This window comes from Arachis ipaensis, chromosome B9 (genome assembly GCF_059453495.1).
Source record: "Arachis ipaensis isolate K30076 ecotype BB chromosome B9, ASM5945349v1, whole genome shotgun sequence".
Lineage (NCBI taxonomy): Eukaryota > Viridiplantae > Streptophyta > Magnoliopsida > Fabales > Fabaceae > Arachis > Arachis ipaensis.
The window spans coordinates 7100517-7122277 of NC_142444.1; the positions used below are offsets into that span (position 1 = coordinate 7100517).

Sequence of the window (21761 nt, forward strand, 5' to 3'; positions counted from 1 at the left end):
AAAACTTAGCTCTTCCCACGTGACCAGCTTATCCGTCCTATCATGCGGACCATAAACTAAGCAAAAAGCACAGGAAAAATTATTTTTCAGTAGCACACCCTCCACACATAACCACCGAGCTCCTTTATAGCAGTTGGTCTTCTGAAACATTGTTTCATCCCACATCAAAAGCAATCCACCTGAAGCACCAATCGACTCAACAAACTCCCATTGAACCGCACCATCACCCCACAGTTTCATGATATCAAACTTAGTCACACGTTCTTTCTTCGTCTCTATTAATCCTAGCATATGCACTCTAAACTTCTTTCGGAAACTATTTACCATACTCAGTTTACCAACTCCCGCCAACCCCCTAATATTCCATGAACTAAATATCATTGTAAAGCATTTATACACACCTTTTTTCGATTTTTCGGACGGCTCCTTCTCGCCTTTTCCTTTTTCTTTGCCAGCTTTTTCTTCTGAGCTATTACCTCGTTCTGAGCCTGAAGTATCGCCATAATGTCATCTTCTTCATCATACTGCACAGCTCCAGATTCCACTGCAAGCTTCCATGCTTCCCTATTTTCATCCATTTCAGCTGACCACCTTTTCTCGGACGATTCTTTCTCGGCCTCACTTCCCTCATCACAAGCAGCATTGCGCACACACTCCACACCTCCCCCCACCCCCCCAATCACTGCCTCTGCTTCTACATCCATACTCCCCTGAGAGTCACGTATAACCTCACACCCTGTAGAACCCTCCCAACAATTCCTCATATCCCCTGGCTCGTCTGACCCACTCCCCTTCCCTGCATGTGTCAAAAGTCGGTCTCCCGCACCTATTGCATTCCTTTCCCATCGATAGCACGATAGACCAGCTTGTCTGCCCTCCCCAGCCACGACTGATTCGAGACCCCCGTCAAGATGGGTCGCTGCCAAACCACCCTCCACCGCCGGTGACATCCCTGCACCAGATCCCCCCGACTTGGCTCCCCGCTCCTCATCCCCCGGTGGCTCTCTTCTTGCCCCCTTCCTCGCATGGGAGCTTCCCGAATCACACAATAGCAACCCCCTCGCTCCCAGACTCGCACCACTGCCCCCAGCACACGTCTCAGACCGGACCAGGCCCCCCACACCGGTAGCAGCCATCGTTCTAGCCTCATCCATTGCATCGGAAGCCTGCGCCCAACAGCCACCCGCACTAAGCGGTGGCATCCGGGATAGCACACCCACCACGTCGCAGTTCCCGCCGACCTCCTTTCCCCTTGTTGCAGCCAGCACGTCCGCACCTCCCTGCCCCACTATCAACGCTGCGCCGCGCCCTGAGTAATCGCCCTTCCCAGCCCTACCCGACAACAGCTCCCCATCCATCTTGCCCCCAACCCGCCCGCTCCTAGGCCCAAGGAACAGATTCGGTGCTGACCCAGAGTGAGGCATAGCAGTTGGGCCTCTGCTGTTGGAGCCCAACACTTCCCTATGTGGCTTGCTTAAGTCCTTATGGATCATGGATCTTTGGCCCAATTCAATTTGCTCCTTAGCACACAAGCCCAACATCACCTTACTTGTGATCTCACCAACCGCAACCACCTGATCCCTCTCATAGGCCCAGGATTGGGTCCTTTCTGATCTATCTTCTGCCAAATCTGCCCTTTCCCCTCTGAGAGCATAACCCGATTCTCTTTCCGTTACTGTTTTTGAATTTAAAAAACGGTTACTCCATTCATCAAATATCTCATGATCAGTTACAATTCTACCCTCCTCCACTTCTTCCGGCCTATTCAGCACGGCCACCTCCGCCTCCGTCGTATCACCCCCTCCCAGCTGCATGGACCGTGCATGCCGATAGGCATTATTGACAGACTTCTGACCATGCCCTTTCTCATCCTCAGTTGGCAACCCAGCCGAATAACCACGAGCACCACTGCCCACCTCCTTAACAAATATCTCATACACATTCGATCCCACGGATAATCGCATACATTCCGAAATAGTTTCAAATCGCCATGTATCAATCAGCATGCATCCTGCCCGGAAAGACGTGCCTGAAGCTATTCCATTATCACATACTATCACCTCACCCCATTGTCCACCAATTGCACGGAACGTATCCTCCGTCCATACGTGTAACGGAACACCATAACACTCAATCCACACTCTTCTCGTGCCATATCTATCATTCTCATTCCAACGGCACAGACTATGAAATATCTGCCTCATCCCATCCCCACGCCCTCTCAGTGCCTCCTCTGCGTTCGTTATACTATCAAATATCATCAAAGCCTTGTAATTCCCCAGCTCACAGATTCGAACAATGTGAGGCCATGCCTTCCGGGCCAAATCGTTCAACAAACTGAACTCAATTGAATCGGTGGCACTCCCAATCACACTCCTCTGCAACCATTCCAAGTTATTCGTATCTGCAGAGACTTCCAGGCCCTTCGGTCCCAATTTCGGCTGACCCTCTGGATGAGCATGTGTAGGCGGATTCACGGTCGGAACGGGAGGGCTCCCAACTGTATGCTCCCTCTCTTCAGAATTGACTCCCTTCTGATGTTGTTGTACCCGTCCCTTAGCCAAAGGCTCGCTCTGTCTTGTAACCTCATCCCTTCTGTATTTAGCCTCCCCGACAAAAATTTCCTTTCCCCTTAACTTCATACAATTCATCTCTGCAATTGCCTTCAGTGCTCCTCCCTTCGTAGTGTATCGTATGAAGGCAAACAGGTATATCATCCCATTTCTCGTCTTCCTTGCGAGATAGATGTCGTTGATCCTCCCCGTCCATGAAAAAAGATCAAACAGTTCTCGCTTTGAGATGTCACCTGGTAAGTTGTCCACAAAAATGCTGAACGAATCCCGTTCCAGCCGAACGTACTCCTCTCGATTCCATACCCTTGGATCCCTTGCTTGACCGGAATTTAGCCCATTCCTTCCCTTCCCAGTGTATTCCCACCCCACTCTCACTCTCTCCCGTCCGCTCATGGAAAATAATTAACTCATAATTAACGTGGAAGATTTAACATATTTCAGTATTTTAAAAAAAATAAAGATAAAGATTAAAATATTTAAAAATAAAAACTAAAATTTTAATAATAATTTATTTAATAACTAAAAATATTAATAAATATTTTTATTTATATACACTATATACAATGAAGAATTACTATGTGTTCATAATATATCGCGGAAGAAAAAAAATAACTTTAAAGATTTATTTTGTATTTAAATTTTATTCTAATAACATAAATAAATCATATCTAAATAACTTAGAACGCTTTAGTAAAAATTTTATTCAAAGACTTTATGTATATCCACAATTTTTGTTTATCAATTCTTTGACTAATAGATATGAGCTAAATTAAAAAATTTTTACAAAATTTTACACACCATAAAATTCTTCTAAAAAAATTAGGCTCACATACGCTTATGTGTGTAGAGATAAAGGAATAAAATTTTTGTATCACTTTTTTGCTTTACTCTTTGCATACATATATATAGCATGATATTTGTTACTAATTTTAAATTTGAAACAGAATTAGTTAGGATCTCGTTCAAACTTAGAAATCAAATTTAGAAATAGAATAACTAATTATTCTCGATTCTCATTTAATATTCTCAATTATCATATTATTATTATAATCTTGATGCTAGCAAAGAATATAATAATATTCCATTTGAATTAATATAATTACTTATTTGATCAAATCAAAATAATAATTAAATAATTATTTAGCAAAGACTAAAACACTTATTAATGTGTGACCCCATAAGTTCATTGTTAAGCAGGTAGTAAATTAGTTATACTAAATTTACTAATCAATGTTAGCGTTTAGCAACACTCCTCAATGACCCGATAATATGTAATATTACATGTTTATTAAGAACCAGAGAATAACAAAGTATAATTCCTTCTATTTTTCTAGCTCTTGATTAACTCTTTAGAGTATGGTTTAATTGTCAAACTCTAAGTTGTTGCTATTATTATAATGAACTTTAAATGATCTAAGATATTCATTTCTTCATTCATTTAATCCCCTTGATCAAAATTTTATTTATTTCAGTCATTATAATCATTAAGCTCAAATTCTTTATCGAGAGTTGACGGATTCCTTATTAACTAATCATTAATTGTACAAGCATTTAAATTATACCCAATATTCATTCAACTAATACCCTAGGGTATTAAGTGTCCGATTCTAAAGTATAATAAATATATTGGTAATTACTATGATACTCGCAGGTTAAAAAAAACTCTATTACCATGTTCATCTTAAAAATATCCTATTCACAAATGTGGTAATTATAACTATTATAAAAATTCTCAAAATGAATTAATTTAATAGTCATATCTCTATATGCATCATGTATATATAATAAATAAAATTTATTAATTTTTATCCAATAAAAATTATTATATATATTAATTTTTTTAGATTATCAATGTCTTTTTAATAATTCTATGATCAAGAATAATTTAGATTAAATTATAAAAAATTTATCTCAATATTATGATCACTACTTTAACCAAGAAAATAATTAATTGAAATGAAATTTAAATTCCAGTAACTAAAAGAGAACTTGTGAAGTGATTTCCTTGTGACCACCGAATGAACTTCTGAAGATTTTGGGCCAATTTGTTTTTCTTACCCTTTTTAAAGTTCAGCCATATGCTTTGAAATATATAAATTGGTGTTGGGCTAAACTTAATTAGTGGTCAAACTGGACTTATATTGACTGGGTCAAGATAAACTTAATTTTTCTTCTTAACCAAATTCATCAAACAAATTATTGAAAACAATTCATTAAACATTTAATAATACTTTTAATAATATTTATTCATCATATTAATTTAGGAAAATGTTATTTATACAATAAAATTCAATTTTTAGTCAGTCTTTAATATTATTTAATTATCTTTTAATTAAAACATATTCTTATTTTGTAGGATACACAGTTATAATTAAAATTAATTTAAATTTTAAAAATTAAAATTTTTTTAATTTTCTACTCATTTCATAGTTAGTTATTATTTTCTTCTTTTACTTTTTTCTCTTTGTAACACGATTTTCTTCTTTCTTCTATTCTGCTACAATATTTCAATTTGTATCTGCAGAAAAAAATTCAAAGTCAGTTCATTTAGAAAAAAATTAATCCCTTACTTATTGTACCTTTGATAAAATACAGGATCTGTTTTACGACTTTCTAGTGATGAATGATCGAATATAATTATATACACAAACTAAAATATTTTCAATCGTAGCTTTTTTTTAATTGTAACACATCTAAAATTTTAAGTTATACAAAAATATTTTTAAAACACCTCCAAAATCATAAATCTAAAATTTAAATTTAAACATTAAAAAATAATTGTAACACATCTAAAATTATGAAGTTATACAGAAAATATTTTTGAAATACATCCAAAATCATAAATCTAAAATTTAAATTTAAACATTAAAAAATAATTGTAACACATCTAAAATTATAAAATTATACAGAAAATATTTTTAAAACACTTCCAAAATACATAAATTACACATGCAAAAATAATTTAACATTGCAATATATATGAAAATCTCTTCGGACCATCTTATTCGATTTTTTATTTAAAAAAAATAAAACTTATACAGAATAATAATAATAAAAAAGTAATGGTGTCAGAGACTCATCCAAACCTTAGGTAAGTTTTCGGCGTGACGACGTTGATGCGGACAAACGGCGACGAGGAAGAAGAAAGCGGCGACGAAGATGAGTGTCAACGAAGAGGAATGTGGCGTTGTGAATGAGCACCGAAAAGGAGGAAGGCAGCGTCGAGGATGAGCGCGGAAGAGGAAGGTGGCGCGGATGAACGAGGGTGGAGGATGACTTATCGATGTGCGCTTCTTTGAGTGTTTTGTACGGGTTTAATTAATAATTAGATGATTTAAAATTTATTTTATAATTTTAAAATCAAAATTTTGAATTTTGAACAATTTTAGTTTTAGATATGTATTTAAATTATAATATATTAAAAATTAAATATATTAAATCTGAAATAGAAATTTAAAATTTAAATTTTAAATTTTAGTTTTATTTAGTTTGTATTTTGAATGTGTATTTAATTTTAAAAAGACAGTAAATCTATTCATAATTTTTAGATATGTTTATTTTAATTTTTTTTAAATTATTATAATAAAAGACTGAATATTATACTAATTTTAAAAGATACCTAGTTGAATTGATTAATTTAACATAAAATTTTCAAACTTAATATAATATTTAAATTTAAATTAATTTTAATTACTAACATATTTAACTACAAATTAAGAATGTGTTTTAATTAAAATTTAATTAAATTATAATATTTAAATTAAAAATTTGATTAAAGGCTGAATTTTAAAAAACACATAACATTTTCCTTAAAAGGAAATAATAGGGATCATATTTAAATTTAACAGCCCTCTCTTGTTTGCATGTTTATGTATCTCTGTTAAACTCAAAACCCCCACTCTCTTGGCGCCATCTCCCTCTTCTTTCAATCTTCGGTGACTGAAATCTGCGTTCGAGGTTCGGTTCTAAGTTCTAACACTCTAGCGGTTATTATCATGGTTAATTAACTAATATTGCCATTAAATTAGCTGTGATTATGTATCGTTCTAGCACTGAATATATTGAACTCATTGATCAGTATACAATTGCTTAGTGCTTAACAGAAATCTTACTAATTCTAATATTTATTGACACTTCTGCAAATAAGGAAAGGTTTCTTTTAAATAATCTTAAAATATTGGACAGAGAACGTAGCTTTAGAGTTTAGAGTTTTCAAATTTTGACTTTGCTTTAGCTCAAATCTTTAAAGTTTCAATTTTTCAAATATCATGCCTAAATGTGTAGAATGTTAAGAACAATTGTTGTTTGTGGATTACTTTCTTTTTAATGTTCCCTAGACTCACTATTCGTTAATGAGTTCAAAAAGTTTAGGTGATGGGAGCAAAAGCAAATAATGTATAGCAATGTATACTTATAGTAAAATTACCACATCATTGATCTTATTTGTTCTGTATGTGTTTTTGCATCCAAATTAGTACTGTTTGGGCAGATGGTGGTCAATGATGATTCTTGTGGGTTCTGCTTTGTTAATTATTTATATATTATTTTTTTGATTATCATAATTTGAGATGATTGAGTTATTCTTTTTCTGATATTCTTCTACTTGCTTTGAAGGACACAATAATGGTTGAAAAAATGGACCAGATATCCAGTTTACCAGAAACCATACTTCATGACATTCTCTCAAGACTGCCAAAGAAAGATGCTATCAAGACTAGTGTTTTGTCTAAGACATGGAGAGAAATATTTTATACCTTTCCCATTTTGTCTATTTGTCACCAAGAATCTATTAGGAGGTCTTCCAAGCGGAAGAAAGATCAACAAATTAAGACATTCCTTGATTATGGCAAGCAAAGATTGCTGAGGTTCAGTGACCAAGGCTTAGCAATCAAAGAATTCAAGCTCAAGCTTAGTTTAACCTGCTTTGACCTTCAGCTTATATACCCTGATGTTGATCAGTGGCTTAAGTTAGCCAGTGAATGTAGTGTCCAGACCCTAAAGCTTTGCCTGCCTGCTTTAAAAAAGGATGGTCAGTGCCTATGTTATATCTTGCATCCAAGTGTCATTGAAGCAAGATCACTTAATAAGTTAGTGCTGAAGGGGAGAATCAGATTTGACAAAGAATTCCTGAATCTTTCAGTCAAGTTTTCCTCACTGTGTGTATTATCCTTGTGCAATGTGCTTTTTGATGACGAAGGTGCTATTGAGCATGTTATTTCTCATTGTCCTTTAATTGAGCATATAACCTTGAAGTGGTGTTATGTATACAACCCCCAAGGTGCCGGAGATATGCAAATTTCTTTTATGAAATCAGTAAGCATGCATGGTCTACAAAAGCTCAAGGGAGTTGATATTCAGGGAGTACAAAATGTTTATATTGATGCTCCAAATATTGAGAAAATATATTATGGTGCTGACAGTGATGAGCCCTCCAAGATGAATTTTGATAGTTGTGGAAATTTGAGAGCTTTGACCTTAATGAATGTGAAGAATGAATTCAGTTTTACTTTTACAGACACATGGTTTCTTGATCTGTCTTCCAAATTTCCTTTCCTTGAGAGTTTGGAATTGGTTGAATGCTCCATGTTTGAGAACATTAGTATCTCAAGTTCTCAACTCAAGGCTTTGGTGTTATGTAATTGCTCTGCCATGGAGAAGCTTGAAATTGACACTCCAAATCTATTATCATTTCGATACTATTATGCTGGTGACGACTTACCTTCCATATCTTTTCTACGCTGTTCTAGTCGACTGGAAGTAAATGTTCGGCTCAATATGATTCATCCACGTCTTTACCAGTTGGAGAAATTTGTCGAACAGTTTAAACCACAAAAGTTCTCTTCACTCTCCTTCTCCATCCGTCCCTGCATCCCTTCTGATGAGAGTTTTTATGATGATGAATATTATGTAAGTATAAATTGCTACTTATATTCTGTTAGTTTACCTATTTTCTTAATATGGATTTTATATATGCCTTGGATTATGCAGTATTGGGAAGATCCATATTCATTGCCACCTACATTGCCTGTGCCAAGCATCAAACACTTGGTCATACGCTCTGTTCGGGAAGTTAAATCTAAGTACTTGCTTCTTGTGAATCGCTTGTTCTATATTTGGCGCCAGAAAGTATTTCATTGAGCTTGAACCTGTCTCATTGCACCAAAGCATTCATTGAGGTACAACATTGTCTCCAAAGTTTCTATTTTATTACCTCCTGTGCTTTTCATCAATTCAAAGTGTTATCTATGGAGCTTCTAACTCTTATTTGTTATTTGTTTAAACAACAATAGTTTTTCTACTGGATGCTAATGGAAACCAAAAAGGCAAATGGCAAGTTTTGCTCCTATTGTTATCCCAAGTCTAAGTGTTGGTTGCATGGCTTGTAGGATGTCATGGTTACAAGCTCAGTCAAGAATGATATGAATGTTGTTGATTTTGTTATCTCTAACAAGAGAATAGAGATAGAATTAAAGGAGTATGATAAATATGCATTGAAGTTGTTTTTATATGATACAAGAGTCACGCTATTTATAGGGATATTACTAACTAACTTCATAAATATTCATCTATTAACTACCAATTCTCAACTACTGATGATTACTTTAATAATCTCAAATCTCTCTTAGGTCAATTGTCAAGTTCTGATAATGCAAATATTAGTTTTAGATTAAAGTAGTAATTATCTTTTTGTTAGTTAGTAACTCATTTACATTGCTTTCTTTACTGTTTTATCTTCTATAGAGGAGGAAGTTTTGAATGTGTGAAGGTTTCTATAATCACAAACTCAATTTTGTTTTTAAGTATATTTTTTTTTCTTACTTTTTGCTATTGTTAAAGTATAATTAGCATAGTTGTCAGAACCGAACCGGTGATTGAACTGGTCAGGTTACTGGGTTACTGGGTCACTGGTTTAACCGTTGGGTCACTGGTTGAACCGATAGAATCGGTCGTACATAAATAAAAAATATAAAATAGTAAAAAATTGAATAAAATGACAATTAGATCTTTAAAATTTTTGACTTCAGATTAATTAGCCATTGAAAAAAAAATAAAGTACCAATTTAGCCATTCAAGATAGTAAACGATGAACACATTATGTCCCTCCATTAATTTATCATGTGAAATTTAATGGTGATATTTATATGTCCCTACTAATTAGTCCTAAGTCGAAATCTTCGAAAACCTACTAATTCAATACTCTAAAAAATTTAAAATAAATATTTTTACTAATATTTTAATATATAAATATAAATATTAAAATATTTGATACTTATTTTAATAATTCTATAAATTCTAAAGAATTAAAAAAAATTGAATATAAAATTAAATATGAAATAATCCAGTTGTGTTTGTATATAATATATAAATTAATTAGCATATAGAATTACAAGCGAATACCTCAGCTTGGTGGCGTTCCTTAATGGAACTTTCCAAAGAGACCTGGGTTCGACACTCCCTGTATGCATCTTTGGATATTGGGAGCACTATAGGACCGGCCGGTTCACGAATTGTATCGAACCGGCCAGTTTTGACCGATTTCGTCCAGTTTGTGTCGAACTGTTCGGTTTTAAGTGGTTTGAATCCTTCTTCGGTTCAAAGCTCTAACCGAACTGGCCAGACCACCGGTTCACCGGTTTTTCAGTCAAATCGGCCGGTCCGATCCGGTTCTTACAACTATGATAATTAGGATAAATTAGATCAATTAGTATTATTTATATATCTGAATATTTATTATAGGATATTACGTTTTTATTATTTCGATTCTTTTAACACCTATAATTACCTTTTTATATTGTATCATCTCACACAACTAGAATACACACTAAACCTTTTCTTTATTGCTCTCTCTCCCCTTTTCTAACATGCTATCAAGAGCATAGATTCTTTTTTCTTCCATAAAAATTCATTCATAACCCCCTTGTTTGTTTTTCTCCTCCGATAGTGTTCTTTGGCCTCATTTTTCAACCCCTTCTTGACGCTTTGGTTCGTCACCTCCCTTACCACCATCTTCGTCTCGTCATTGCGAGTTCAACAAGTCCAGCCTCGTCACCAAAAATCACCGCACGCGCCGTTTGAAGGTCATCATCCATTTGCTTCTCTTCCTTCTTCCAGATGCTTTTAGCACCGTCCAATTTCGGTGCAGAATAAACGCTCAAGATTGTCCCACGTGTCGCCGAAGCAATGCTTCCAGTAGCCCGCGCCCCCAGCACCGTTTGATCATCAACAACGATCAAACGGTCCAGAGTGCACCACGTGTCACGGAATTAGCGGCTCCAGCAACTCGCGCCCGCATCCGACCCGGACCGTTCGCTATTCGCGCGCCGCCTTCACTGATTCAGCGTTGACGTGACTTCCCTTCTCCACTCAGGCGTCGCCACGTGTCACCTTTCTTGCTGACGTGGCTACTAACGTGGAATTTAACGTGTTAGACAGTGGGGCCTTCCCTAAAGTTTTTTGGTGAACTCTTTCCGATTTTGTCGTCTGTTTTCTTATTTTCGACTCCGAATTTGCAGTTTTCTCTCCTCTCTTTGATCTTTGTATCTACTATTATGAAAAACTCAGATATTTTTGCTGCCACAGACAGAAAGAGTCAATTCTGTCGTAATTGTAACCGTTCTGGGCACCTCTTTTCAAACTGTCCTTCTGTTGAATGCCGCACATGCCAACAGAAAGGTCACATTAGCTACAATTGTCCAAAACTGTTCTATCATTACTACAAACTCTCAGAACATTTGATTACTATCTATCCTACTCGCCTACCACGTCTTGATCGCTTCAAGTATCATTCTCATCCCAACTTCTCCAAGAATGTGTGTTAGAGTATAATTAGGATCAATTAGTTCAATTAGCGTGATTAGCATATCTGAATATTTATTATAGGATATTACGTTTTTATTATTCGATTCTTTTAGCACTTATAAATACCCTTTTATATTGTATCATTTCACACAACTAGAATACACACTAAACCTTTTCTTTACTGCTCTCTCTCCCCTTTTCTAACATGGTATCAGAGCCATGGTACCCTCCTTGAAGAGGATAGATTTGATTTTCTTTTGGTGAAATCACCGATTTTTCATACTTTTCTTCAATGCCATTTTTTTCCTTCTTTTTTGTCAATGCTTTGATGCTTCCTTACCTAACTGATTAGCTCATTCACTACTTGTTCTCATGGAGAAACCATATGTTTTTTGTTATCTTCGGATAGTTTGCCATCTCTTCACACTTTGTCACTGTTCAGCAATTTTACTGTAGTTTCATTTGTGTTTTCTTTTGGCAGTTTCGTCAGCATTTCTTTGTGGCAGTTCCATTTGCGTTTTCTTGTGGCAGTTTCGTCCGCATTTTTTTTGTGGCAGTTCCGTCCGCATTTCCTTCCGGAAGTTCCGTCTGCGTTTTCTTCAGACAGTTCTGTCTGCACCCGTTTTATCAGTTTATGCATCTTTTTATTTCGTTGTTTTAAATAAGTTTCAAACTCAAGTTGTCACTTAAGTTTAAGGGAGATGTTAGAGTATAATTAGGATCAATTAGATCAATTAGTATTATTTAGCATATCTGAATATTTATTATAGGATATTACGTTTTTATTATTTCGATTCTTTTAGTACCTATAAATACCCTTTTATATTGTATCATTTCACACAACTATAATACACACTAAACCTTTTCTTTATTGCTCTCTCTCCCCTTTTCTAACAGCTATTATGTGCTTACTTACTTGATATTCATATAGAGAGCATTAAAAATCATTATCCCAATGGAGAAAAGCATAATTTCTCATGAGTTTTAAGTTCTCTTGTATAAGTAAAAAGTTATGAATGGCTTGCTGTGTCCATGCTCATAATAATAAATGTAAAATTTACTATGTTCATGATTTTCAATTCTAACTCGGAAAGTGAGACTGAAAATAGAATAATACAACAGGATGAGCAGGATTGGAATCATTTGTGATGCTTATCAGTGGCTAAGAGAAGGAGGGGTTGAATCTTAGCCCCCTTTTTGCTTGACTATACTTGCTGGCCTTTGAAATCACTTCTGGAACTTTTTGTCTCGTAACTAGCTACGAAACTTTTTCTTTTGTCTCGTCCCCAGCCACGAGACTTTTCTTTTTGTCTCGTCAGTCAGTACGAGATATTTTCAGTTTTATCTCCTGGGCAGCAGAAACAGAAATGGAGTAGAAAAAAGAGAGAATTACACCAAGATATATCCTGGTTCAGCTGCTAAGTGAAAGGCAGCCTACATCCAATCTCCATCACAACAATGATGGAGTTTCACTACAATCATCCTTGATTACAAACACCGATTCTCCCTAGGAACTACCCTTCCTATCCGGGACAAGTCCAGAATCTAAACCCAAACTGAACTTGACTTGGTCACTGCCAAGCTTTCAACTGTAAAGTGCTAACCCAACTTACAAGGGGATTCCCACAGAATCATGAAACACAACACAGATGTACAAAGGAACTCTAAGGACATCTATGGCTTTTTCTTTTAATTTTGCACTCTTTGCCTTTTTTCGCTCTATGGCTTTTTCATACAAACCTCACTGTTTGCCTTTTTCCATGAGACTCAAGACATGACAAAATTAAACAGAAAAATACAAAATGAAAAACATTGAAGGAGAAGAAATATGTTAGCTTGGGGAGCTATAGAAACTCTGTGCTCTCTATTTTCTTTTCCTTGAATCAAACCCTGACTGTTCACCCTTACTTATAGGAAGAAGCCTTCAAGGTTGAAACCAAAACAAACCAAGCCAATCTTCTTCTTCTTCAAACAGAACCGGTTCGGCCACAGAGAGAGAAAAGATAACCCATGCAAAACCCAACATGCAATTACCTCTAGTCCTTCCTTGGTCACCACTCTTCATCAATCTGAGCCCTTCATCTCTTCCTTGCTCTCTGTTCATACCCTGGGTCGAGCTATCCGACCTAGGATGATTGGCGACAAAGCGACCGACCTCTTCAGGTCAAGCGGATCGACTTCTTCTAAAAATAACTCAGCCCTATCAACAGGAGAGCCCAACAAGGCAGCCCAAGCCTATAGAGATAAAGGCGATTCCATTGAAGATACGCTGACCTCAACTCAAAGGTAAAGATAAGATAAGATAACTAACTTATCTTATCCAAAAAGGTCACTCTACAACCACTATAAATACACTGGAGCACCTAGGTATAACTCATACTCTGATTCTACATATAACCTGTTTAATACCCATGCTAACTTAAGCATCGGAGTCTCTTGCAGGTACCCCCCACCATCCGGTGACAAAGGATCAGCAGTGCAACTAGTCCGACAAGTCGGACTCGACAGCTCCGACCATCTCTCGCAGCCGGACACGTCAGCATTGATCAGCACCAAAGATCGACCTCCAGTTTCAGGTAACCCTCGGAACACTCTCCAAGATGAACTTCTGGCCCTTGATGCTTCATGATGATGATAGCTTCATCTGCTCCAATCTCTGCCTCTTCCATCACATAGCCACTGTAGCTACCTCCTGTGATGTTAGAGCAGGATCAGAGACAAGCCATCCTTCCAAAGATCTTCTCCTTGCTAGCTGAGATCTTCTTCTTTCTTTTTGGGTATGAAGAGCTTGAGATTACCTCACTAAATCTTACCATTCTTGGTGAGAATCTCAGCCACTACATACTTTTTGTTTGCTTTTTCTTGCCATCATTTTGATGGTCTTTAGGCGTGCTTCTTCTTCCTATGGTAGCTTGCCATAGCTTCCATGGTTGTTGAGTGATATGACCGAAAGAGAAGAAAAACAATTAGAGAGAGAAGAGAGAAATTTGAATAGCATTAATTTAGGAAAGAGAATGGGATTAAATGAAATGATTCTTCCCTTGCTGAGTGGCGTGTAGCATTGAGTGCTACAATCAAATCAAAATACTTTTTTCTCTCTCATTGTTCCCATGCATTTATTAACTTTATTTTAATGAGATTTGAGTTCCATCACTTGGTAAAAATTAAGATCCGTTGGAAGCATTTTTGCTTTCTTTTTCAATTTGTTTCGAATCAAGCAAGCAAAACAATTTGGGCTTGTATCAGTAATAAATAAAACTGGCCCATCTAATAAAACATTTCGGCCAACATTTATATGACAAACTTGCACAAGGCTGAATTTTGATTTTATTGGGCTTAGAATCTCTTCTTTTCATTTCGGCCCAATAACAAATCTACACACAAAAAATTATTAATTAAGCAAGTATGTATTAAGATCAAATTAATAATTTTGTAATTAATTATTTTAATAATGTTTGTTCATCATCAAATTAAATTAGAGTTTTCCAAACTCATCAATCTCCCCCTTGATGACAAATATTATTAAAATTGAAATGGAAAGAAGTTTAAAGATTAGAGTGTGGAATATTCCCTTTGAATATTTGAATTTCTCCCCCTTTCTAATTGTCACATGGCTCCCCCTTAATGTATGCTATTTTACCAAGGGAAGCTTTATACCTGTAACAATTTTTTATCAAGTCTAAGGCAACAATGTTATTCAAGATATTCATTTTGTAATGTTGAATGACTTGATTTATGAGCAGAATTGAATGATAATCAAAACTCATTTGTTATCAATAATTTGATTTTCTGCTCAAACATACATAGAACAACAAGGTTGATGTGTCCTTAAAACTGCTTCTCAAGCTACTTGAAAAATTTTTTCAATCAAACCAGAGCATATTGATCACAGCAGCAAAATAAAACAAGTTGATCATATCAATTATCAAGCAATAAAACAGAACAAGTTGATCATAACAACTATCAAGCTTCATATTTCTCAACTTAAAGGAACTGCCAAAAATAAATCCAAAACAGCATTCATGTTATCAAGCATCAAGCATCATAATTATAATCAAACTAATTATCCAAGATAGGCATCAGACATCAGCAGTAATCAAAGGAAAACAAAATGCATTATCAAGTATTAACAAGGGTGATCATGAACTCTCAAAAGAGTTTCATCCCCTGTTTTAATTTCAATTTTTCTGCACCATTTCTCCCCCTTTTGTCATCAAGGACACCTGCAAAAAGAGTTTGATATAGCAAGCAAAATATCCAAAATATTTCCCAAAAGTATCCACAGAGTATCACAGAGTTATAGTACTAGCAGTATCCACACACAAAACAGAGTATCAAATTGAGCCTAATCATGCCAATATCAAAGACTAAAAAAAAAATTTTAATCATCAGACAAATGAAGATCAGATTCCTCAGCTCCTTCGTCACTAGCTGCTCCGAGATCCTCCTCAAGGCTTTCCAGCATCAAATTGACCCTGTCCTTGCATCTCATCCAAGCTCTTTCATTTTCATAGGCTAACTTGCGTCCTGCCTTATGGAATTGTATCATGAGCTCTGACATATTTGAAAATTCTGTAAGAATTTCCTTGGCAGATTCGGTTGCTTTGGAAGATTTGGGACGACTTTCAAATTCACTATCCGAAGCCACAGATTTCTTGCCCTTTGTTCCCTTAACCGCTCCACCTCCCTTGATCATTGACACTTTGTTTTCTACTGCCTCATTTAGAAGATCAATTTTGAAATGTTCAAAGATACTGGTTAAGAACATATGGTGTACGAAATTGTGATCATCAATGGCGCCATCAACATGGTACGCACAATTGTAATCTCAACTCTTTATCACAACTTCGCACAACTAACCAGCAAGTGCACTGGGTCGTCCAAGTAATAAACCTTACGCGAGTAAGGGTCGATCCCACGGAGATTGTTGGTATGAAGCAAGCTATGGTCATCTTGTAAATTTCAGTCAGGCGGATTCAAATGGTTATGAAGAATGAATGATTAAAAGATAAATAAGACATAAAACAAAGATAGAGATACTTATGTAATTCATTGGTGAGAATTTCAGATAAGCGTCTGGAGATGCTTTGTCCCTTCTGTATCTCTGCTTTCCTACTGTCTTCATCCAATCCTTCTAACTCCTTTCCACGGCAAGCTGTATGTTGGGCATCACCGTTGTCAATGGCTACATCCCGTCCTCTCAGTGAAAATGTTCAACGCGCTCTGTCACAGCACGGCTAATCATCTGTCGGTTCTCGATCATGTTGGAATAGAATCCAGTGATTCTTTTGCGTCTGTCACTACGCCCAACACTCACGAGTTTGAAGCTCGTCACAGTCATTCAATCCTTGAATCCTACTCGGAATACCACAGACAAGGTTTAGACTTTCCGGATTCTCAAGAATGGCCGCCAATAGATTCTAGCTTATACCACGAAGATTCTGATTAAGGAATCCAAGAGATACACACTCAATCGAAGGTAGAACGGAGGTGGTTGTCAGGCACACGTTCATAGGTGAGAATGATGATGAGTGTCACAGATCATCACATTCATCAGGTTGAAGAACAAGTGATATCTTAGAACAAGAATAAGCTGAATTGAATAGAAGAACAATAGTAATTGCATTAATACTCGAGGTACAGCAGAGCTCCACACCTTAATCTATGGTGTGTAGAAACTTTACCGTTGAAAATACATAAGAACAAGGTCCAGGCATGGCCGTGAGGCCAGCCCCCAAAACGTGATCAAGAGATCAAAGTGATACACAGATGCTCTAGAAATCTCAAGATGAAAATACAATAGCAAAAGGTCCTATTTATAGAGAACTAGTAGCCTAGGGTTTACAGAAATGAGTAATTGATGTAAAAATCCACTTCCGGGCCCACTTGGTGTGTGCTTGGGCTGAGCATTGAAGCTTCCATGTGTAGAGACTTTTCTTGGAGTTAAACGCCAGCTTTTGTGCCAGTTTGGGCATTTAACTCCAGCTTTTGTGCCAATTCCGGCGTTAAACGCTAGAATTCTTGAGCTGACTTGGAATGCCTGTTTGGGCCATCAAATCTCGGGCAAAGTATGGACTATTATATATTGCTGGAAAGCTCAGGATGTCTACTTTTCAAAGCAATTAAGAGCGTGCCAATTGGGCTTTTGTAGCTCTAGAAAATTCACTTCGAGTGCAGGGAGGTCAGAATCCAACAGCATCTGCAGTCCTTTTTCAGCCTCTGAATCAGATTTTTGCTCAGGTCCCTCAATTTCAGCCAGAAAATATCTGAAATCACAGAAAAATACACAAACTCATAGTAAAGTCCAGAAAAGTGAATTTTAAATAAAAACTAATAAAAAAATAATAAAAACTAACTAAAATATACTAAAAACATACTGAAAACAATGCCAAAAAGCGTATAAATTATCCGCTCATCACAACACCAAACTTAAATTGTTGCTTGTCCCCAAGCAACTGAAAATCAAATAGGATGAAAAGAAGAAAATGTACAATGAATTCCAAAAACATCTATGAAGATCAGTATTAATTAGATGAGCGGGGCTTTTAGCTTTTTGCCTCTGAACAGTTTTGGCATCTCACTTTATCCTTTGAAGCTCAGAATGATTGGCTTCTATAGGAACTCAGAATCCAGATAGTGTTATTGATTCTCCTAGTTAAGTATGATGATTTTTTGAACACAGCTACTTTATGAGTCTTGGCCGTGACCCAAAGCACTCTGTTTTCCAGTATTACCACCGGATACATACATGCCACAGACACATAACTGGGTGAACCTTTTCAGATTGTGACTTAGCTTTGCTAGAGTCCCCAATTAGAGGTGTCCAGGGTTCTTAAGCACACTCTTTTTGCTTTGGATCACGACTTTAACTGCTCAGTCTCAAGTTTTCACTTGACACCTTCACGCCACAAGCACATGGTTAGGGACAGCTTGGTTTAGCCGCTTAGGCCATGATATTATTCCTGTGGGCCCTCCTATCCACTGATGCTCAAAGCCTTGGATCCTTTTTATTTTTACCCTTGCCTTTTGGTTTAAAGGGCTATTGGCTTTTTCTGCTTGCTTCTTCTTTTTTTTTTTTTTTGAATTCACTGCTTTTTCTTGCTTCAAGAATCATTTTTATGATTTTTCAGATCCTCAGTAACATTTCTCCTTTTCCATCATTCTTTCAAGAGCCAACAATTTTAACATTCATGAACAACAAATTCAAAAGACATATGCACTGTTCAAGCATACATTCAGAAAACAAAAGTATTGCCACCACATCAAAATAATTAGTCTGTTATAAAATTCGAAATTCATGCACTTCTTTTTCTTTTTCAATTAAGAACATTTTTTATTTAAAAAAGGTGATGGATTCATAGGACATTCATAACTTTAAGGCATAGACACTAAGACACTAATGATCATGTAATAAAGACTCAAACATAGATAAACATAAAGCATAAAAATTCGAAAAAATAGAAAATTAAAGAACAAGGAAATTAAAGAACGGGTCCACCTTAGTGATGGCGGCTTGTTCTTCCTCTTGAAGATCTTATGGAGTGCTTGAGCTCCTCAATGTCTCTTCCTTGCCTTTGTTGCTCCTCTCTCATGGTTCTTTGGTCTTCTCTAATTTCATGGAGGAGGATGGAATGTTCTTGGTGCTCCACCCTTAGTTGTCCCATGTTGGAACTCAATTCTCTTAGGGAGGTGTTGATTTGCTCCCAATAGTTTTGTGGAGGAAAGTGCATCCCTTGAGGCATCTCAGGGATTTCATGCCTTGGCCACAACTTCATAGAAGTGGTCTTGATGCACCTTTGAGATGAATCTCTCCATCTCCCATGACTCGGAGGTGGAAGCTTTTGCCTTCCCTTTCCTCTTTCTAGAGGTTTTTCTGGCCTTAGGTGCCATAAATGGTTATGGAAAAACAAAAAGCAACGCTTTTACCACACCAAACTTAGAAGGTTTGCTCGTCCTCGAGCAAAAGAAGAAAGAAGGACGGAGAAGGAGAAGAAAATGGAGGAGATGAAGGAGTGGGAATGATTCGGCCAAGGGGGAGAAGTAGTGTTTATGTTGTGTGAAAATGAAGGAGTGAAGATGGGTTTATATAGGAGTGGAGAGAGGGTGTATGGTTCGGCCATGATGGGTGGGTTTGGGAGGAAAAGTGGTTTGAATTTAGATGGTGAGGTAGGTGGGGTTTTATGAAGGATGGATGCGAGTGGTGAAGAGAATGGTGGGATTTGATAGGTGAGGGGTTTTTGGGGAAGAGGTATGGAGGTGATTGGTGAGTGGGTGAAGAAGAAAGAGAGAGGTGGGGTAGGTGGGGATCCTGTGGGGTCTACAGATCCTGAGATGTCAAGGATAGCTCATCCCTGCACCAAGTGGCGTGCAAAAACGCCTCTTTCTGCCAATCCTGGCGTTAAACGCCAGGCTGCTGCCCATTTCTGGCGTTTAACGCCAGCTTCTTGCCCTTTCCTGGCGTTAAACACCAGTCTGGTGCCCCTTTCTGGCGTTAAATGCTCAAAATGGTGCCAGACTGGGCGTTAAACGCCCATTCTGCTGCCCTCACTGGCGTTTAAACGCCAGCCAGTTTCTCCTCCAGGATGTGCTATTTTTCATTCTGTTTTTGCTTTTTCAATTATTTTTGTGACTTCACATGATCATCAACCTACAGAAAACATAAAACAACAATGGAAAATAGATAAATATAACATTGGGTTGCCTCCCAACAAGCGCTTCTTTAATGTCAATAGCTTGACAGTGGGCTCTCATGGAGCCTCACAGATACTCAGAGCAATGTTGGAACCTCCCAACACCAAACTTAGAGTTTGACTGTGGGGGTTCAACACCAAACTTAGAGTTTGACTGTGGGGGCTCTGTTTGACTCTGTTTTTAGAGAAGCTCTTCATGCTTTCTCTCCATGTTTACAGAGGGATATCCTTGAGCCTTAAACACAAGGGAGTCTTCATTCTCTTGAAGGACTAATTCTCCTCTGTCAACATCAATCACAGCCTTTGCTGTGGCTAGGAAGGGTCTGCCAAGGATGATGGATTCATCCATGCACTTTCCAGTCTCTAGGATTATGAAATCAGCAGGGATGTAGTGGTCTTCAACCTTTACCAAGACATCCTCTACAAGTCCATAAGTCTGTTTCCTTGAATTGTCTGCCATCTCTAGTGAGATTCTTGCAGCTTGTACCTCAAAGATCCCTAGCTTCTCCATTACAGAGAGAGGCATGAGGTTTATACTTGACCCTAGGTCACACAGAGCCTTCTCAAAGGTCATGGTGCCTATGGTACAAGGTATTGAGAACTTCCCAGGATCCTGTCTCTTTTGAGGTAGTCTCTGCCTAGTCAAGGGGGGTTCATCTTCCCAAGTCTCATTACCAAATAACTTGGCATTTAGCTTCATGATTGCTCCAAGGCACTTAGCAACTTGCTCTTCAGTCACATCTTCATCCTCTTCAGAGGAAGAATACTCATCAGAGCTCATGAATGGTAGAAGTAAATCCAATGGAATCTCTATGGTCTCAGTATGAGCCTCAGATTCCCATGGTTCCTCATTAGGGAACTCATTGGAGGCCAGTGGACGTCCAATAAGGTCTTCCTCAGTGGCGATCACTGCCTCTTCCTCCTCTCCAAGTTCGGCCGTGTTGATGGCCTTGCACTCTCCTTTTGGATTCTCTTCTGTATTGCTTGGAAGAGTACTAGGAGGGAGTTCAGTAATTTTCTTGCTCAGCTGACCCACCTGTGCTTCCAAATTTCTAATGGAGGACCTTGTTTCAGTCATGAAACTTTGAGTGGTTTTAATTAGATCAGAGACTATGGTTGCTAAGTCAGAGTGGCTCTGCTTAGGATTCTCTGTCTGCTGCTGAGAAGATGATGGAAAAGGCTTGCCATTGCTAAACCTGTTTCTTCCACGATTATTGTTGTTGAAGCCTTGTTGAGGCCTCTGTTGGTCCTTCCATGAGAGATTTGGATGATTTCTCCATGAAGGATTGTAGGTGCTTCCATAGGGTTCTCCCATGTAATTCACCTCTTCTATTGATGGGTTCTCAGGATCATAAGCTTCTTCTTCAGATGAAGCGTCCTTAGTATTGCCTGGTGCAGCTTGCATTCCAGACAGACTTTGAGAAATCATATTGACTTGCTGAGTCAATATTTTGTTCTGAGCCAGTATGGCATTCAGAGTATCAATCTCAAGAACTCCTTTCTTCTGATTTGTCCCATTATTCACAGGATTCCTTTCATAAGTGTACATGAATTGGTTATTTGCAACCATTTCAATGAGTTCCTGAGATTCTGCAGGCGTCTTCTTCAGATAAAGAGATCCTCCAGCAGAGCTGTCCAATGACATCTTGGACAGTTCAGGCAGACCATCATAGAAAATACCTATGATGCTCCATTCCGA

At 37.3% G+C, this 21761-nt stretch overlaps 1 protein-coding gene across 1 annotated transcript; it reads left to right on the forward strand.

Moving 5' to 3' along the window:
* The first annotated feature begins 7196 nt into the window (after positions 1–7196).
* Positions 7197–8711, forward strand: LOC110266737 (F-box/FBD/LRR-repeat protein At2g26030-like). The gene is made up of 2 exons (XM_021111713.1): positions 7197–8480; positions 8562–8711. Exons 1-2 carry the CDS (start codon positions 7197–7199, stop codon positions 8709–8711), a joined length of 1434 nt encoding a protein of 477 aa, XP_020967372.1.
* Positions 8712–21761: the final 13050 nt, after the last annotated feature.

Bases quoted from the DNA above. Each gene is read 5' to 3' on its own strand.
- LOC110266737 (XM_021111713.1), top strand. From the start codon at position 7,197: ATGGTTGAAAAAATGGACCAGATATCCAGTTTACCAGAAACCATACTT. The intron at 8,481-8,561 runs GTAAGTATAAAT...TGGATTATGCAG, and splicing joins TTTATGATGATGAATATTAT to TATTGGGAAGATCCATATTC.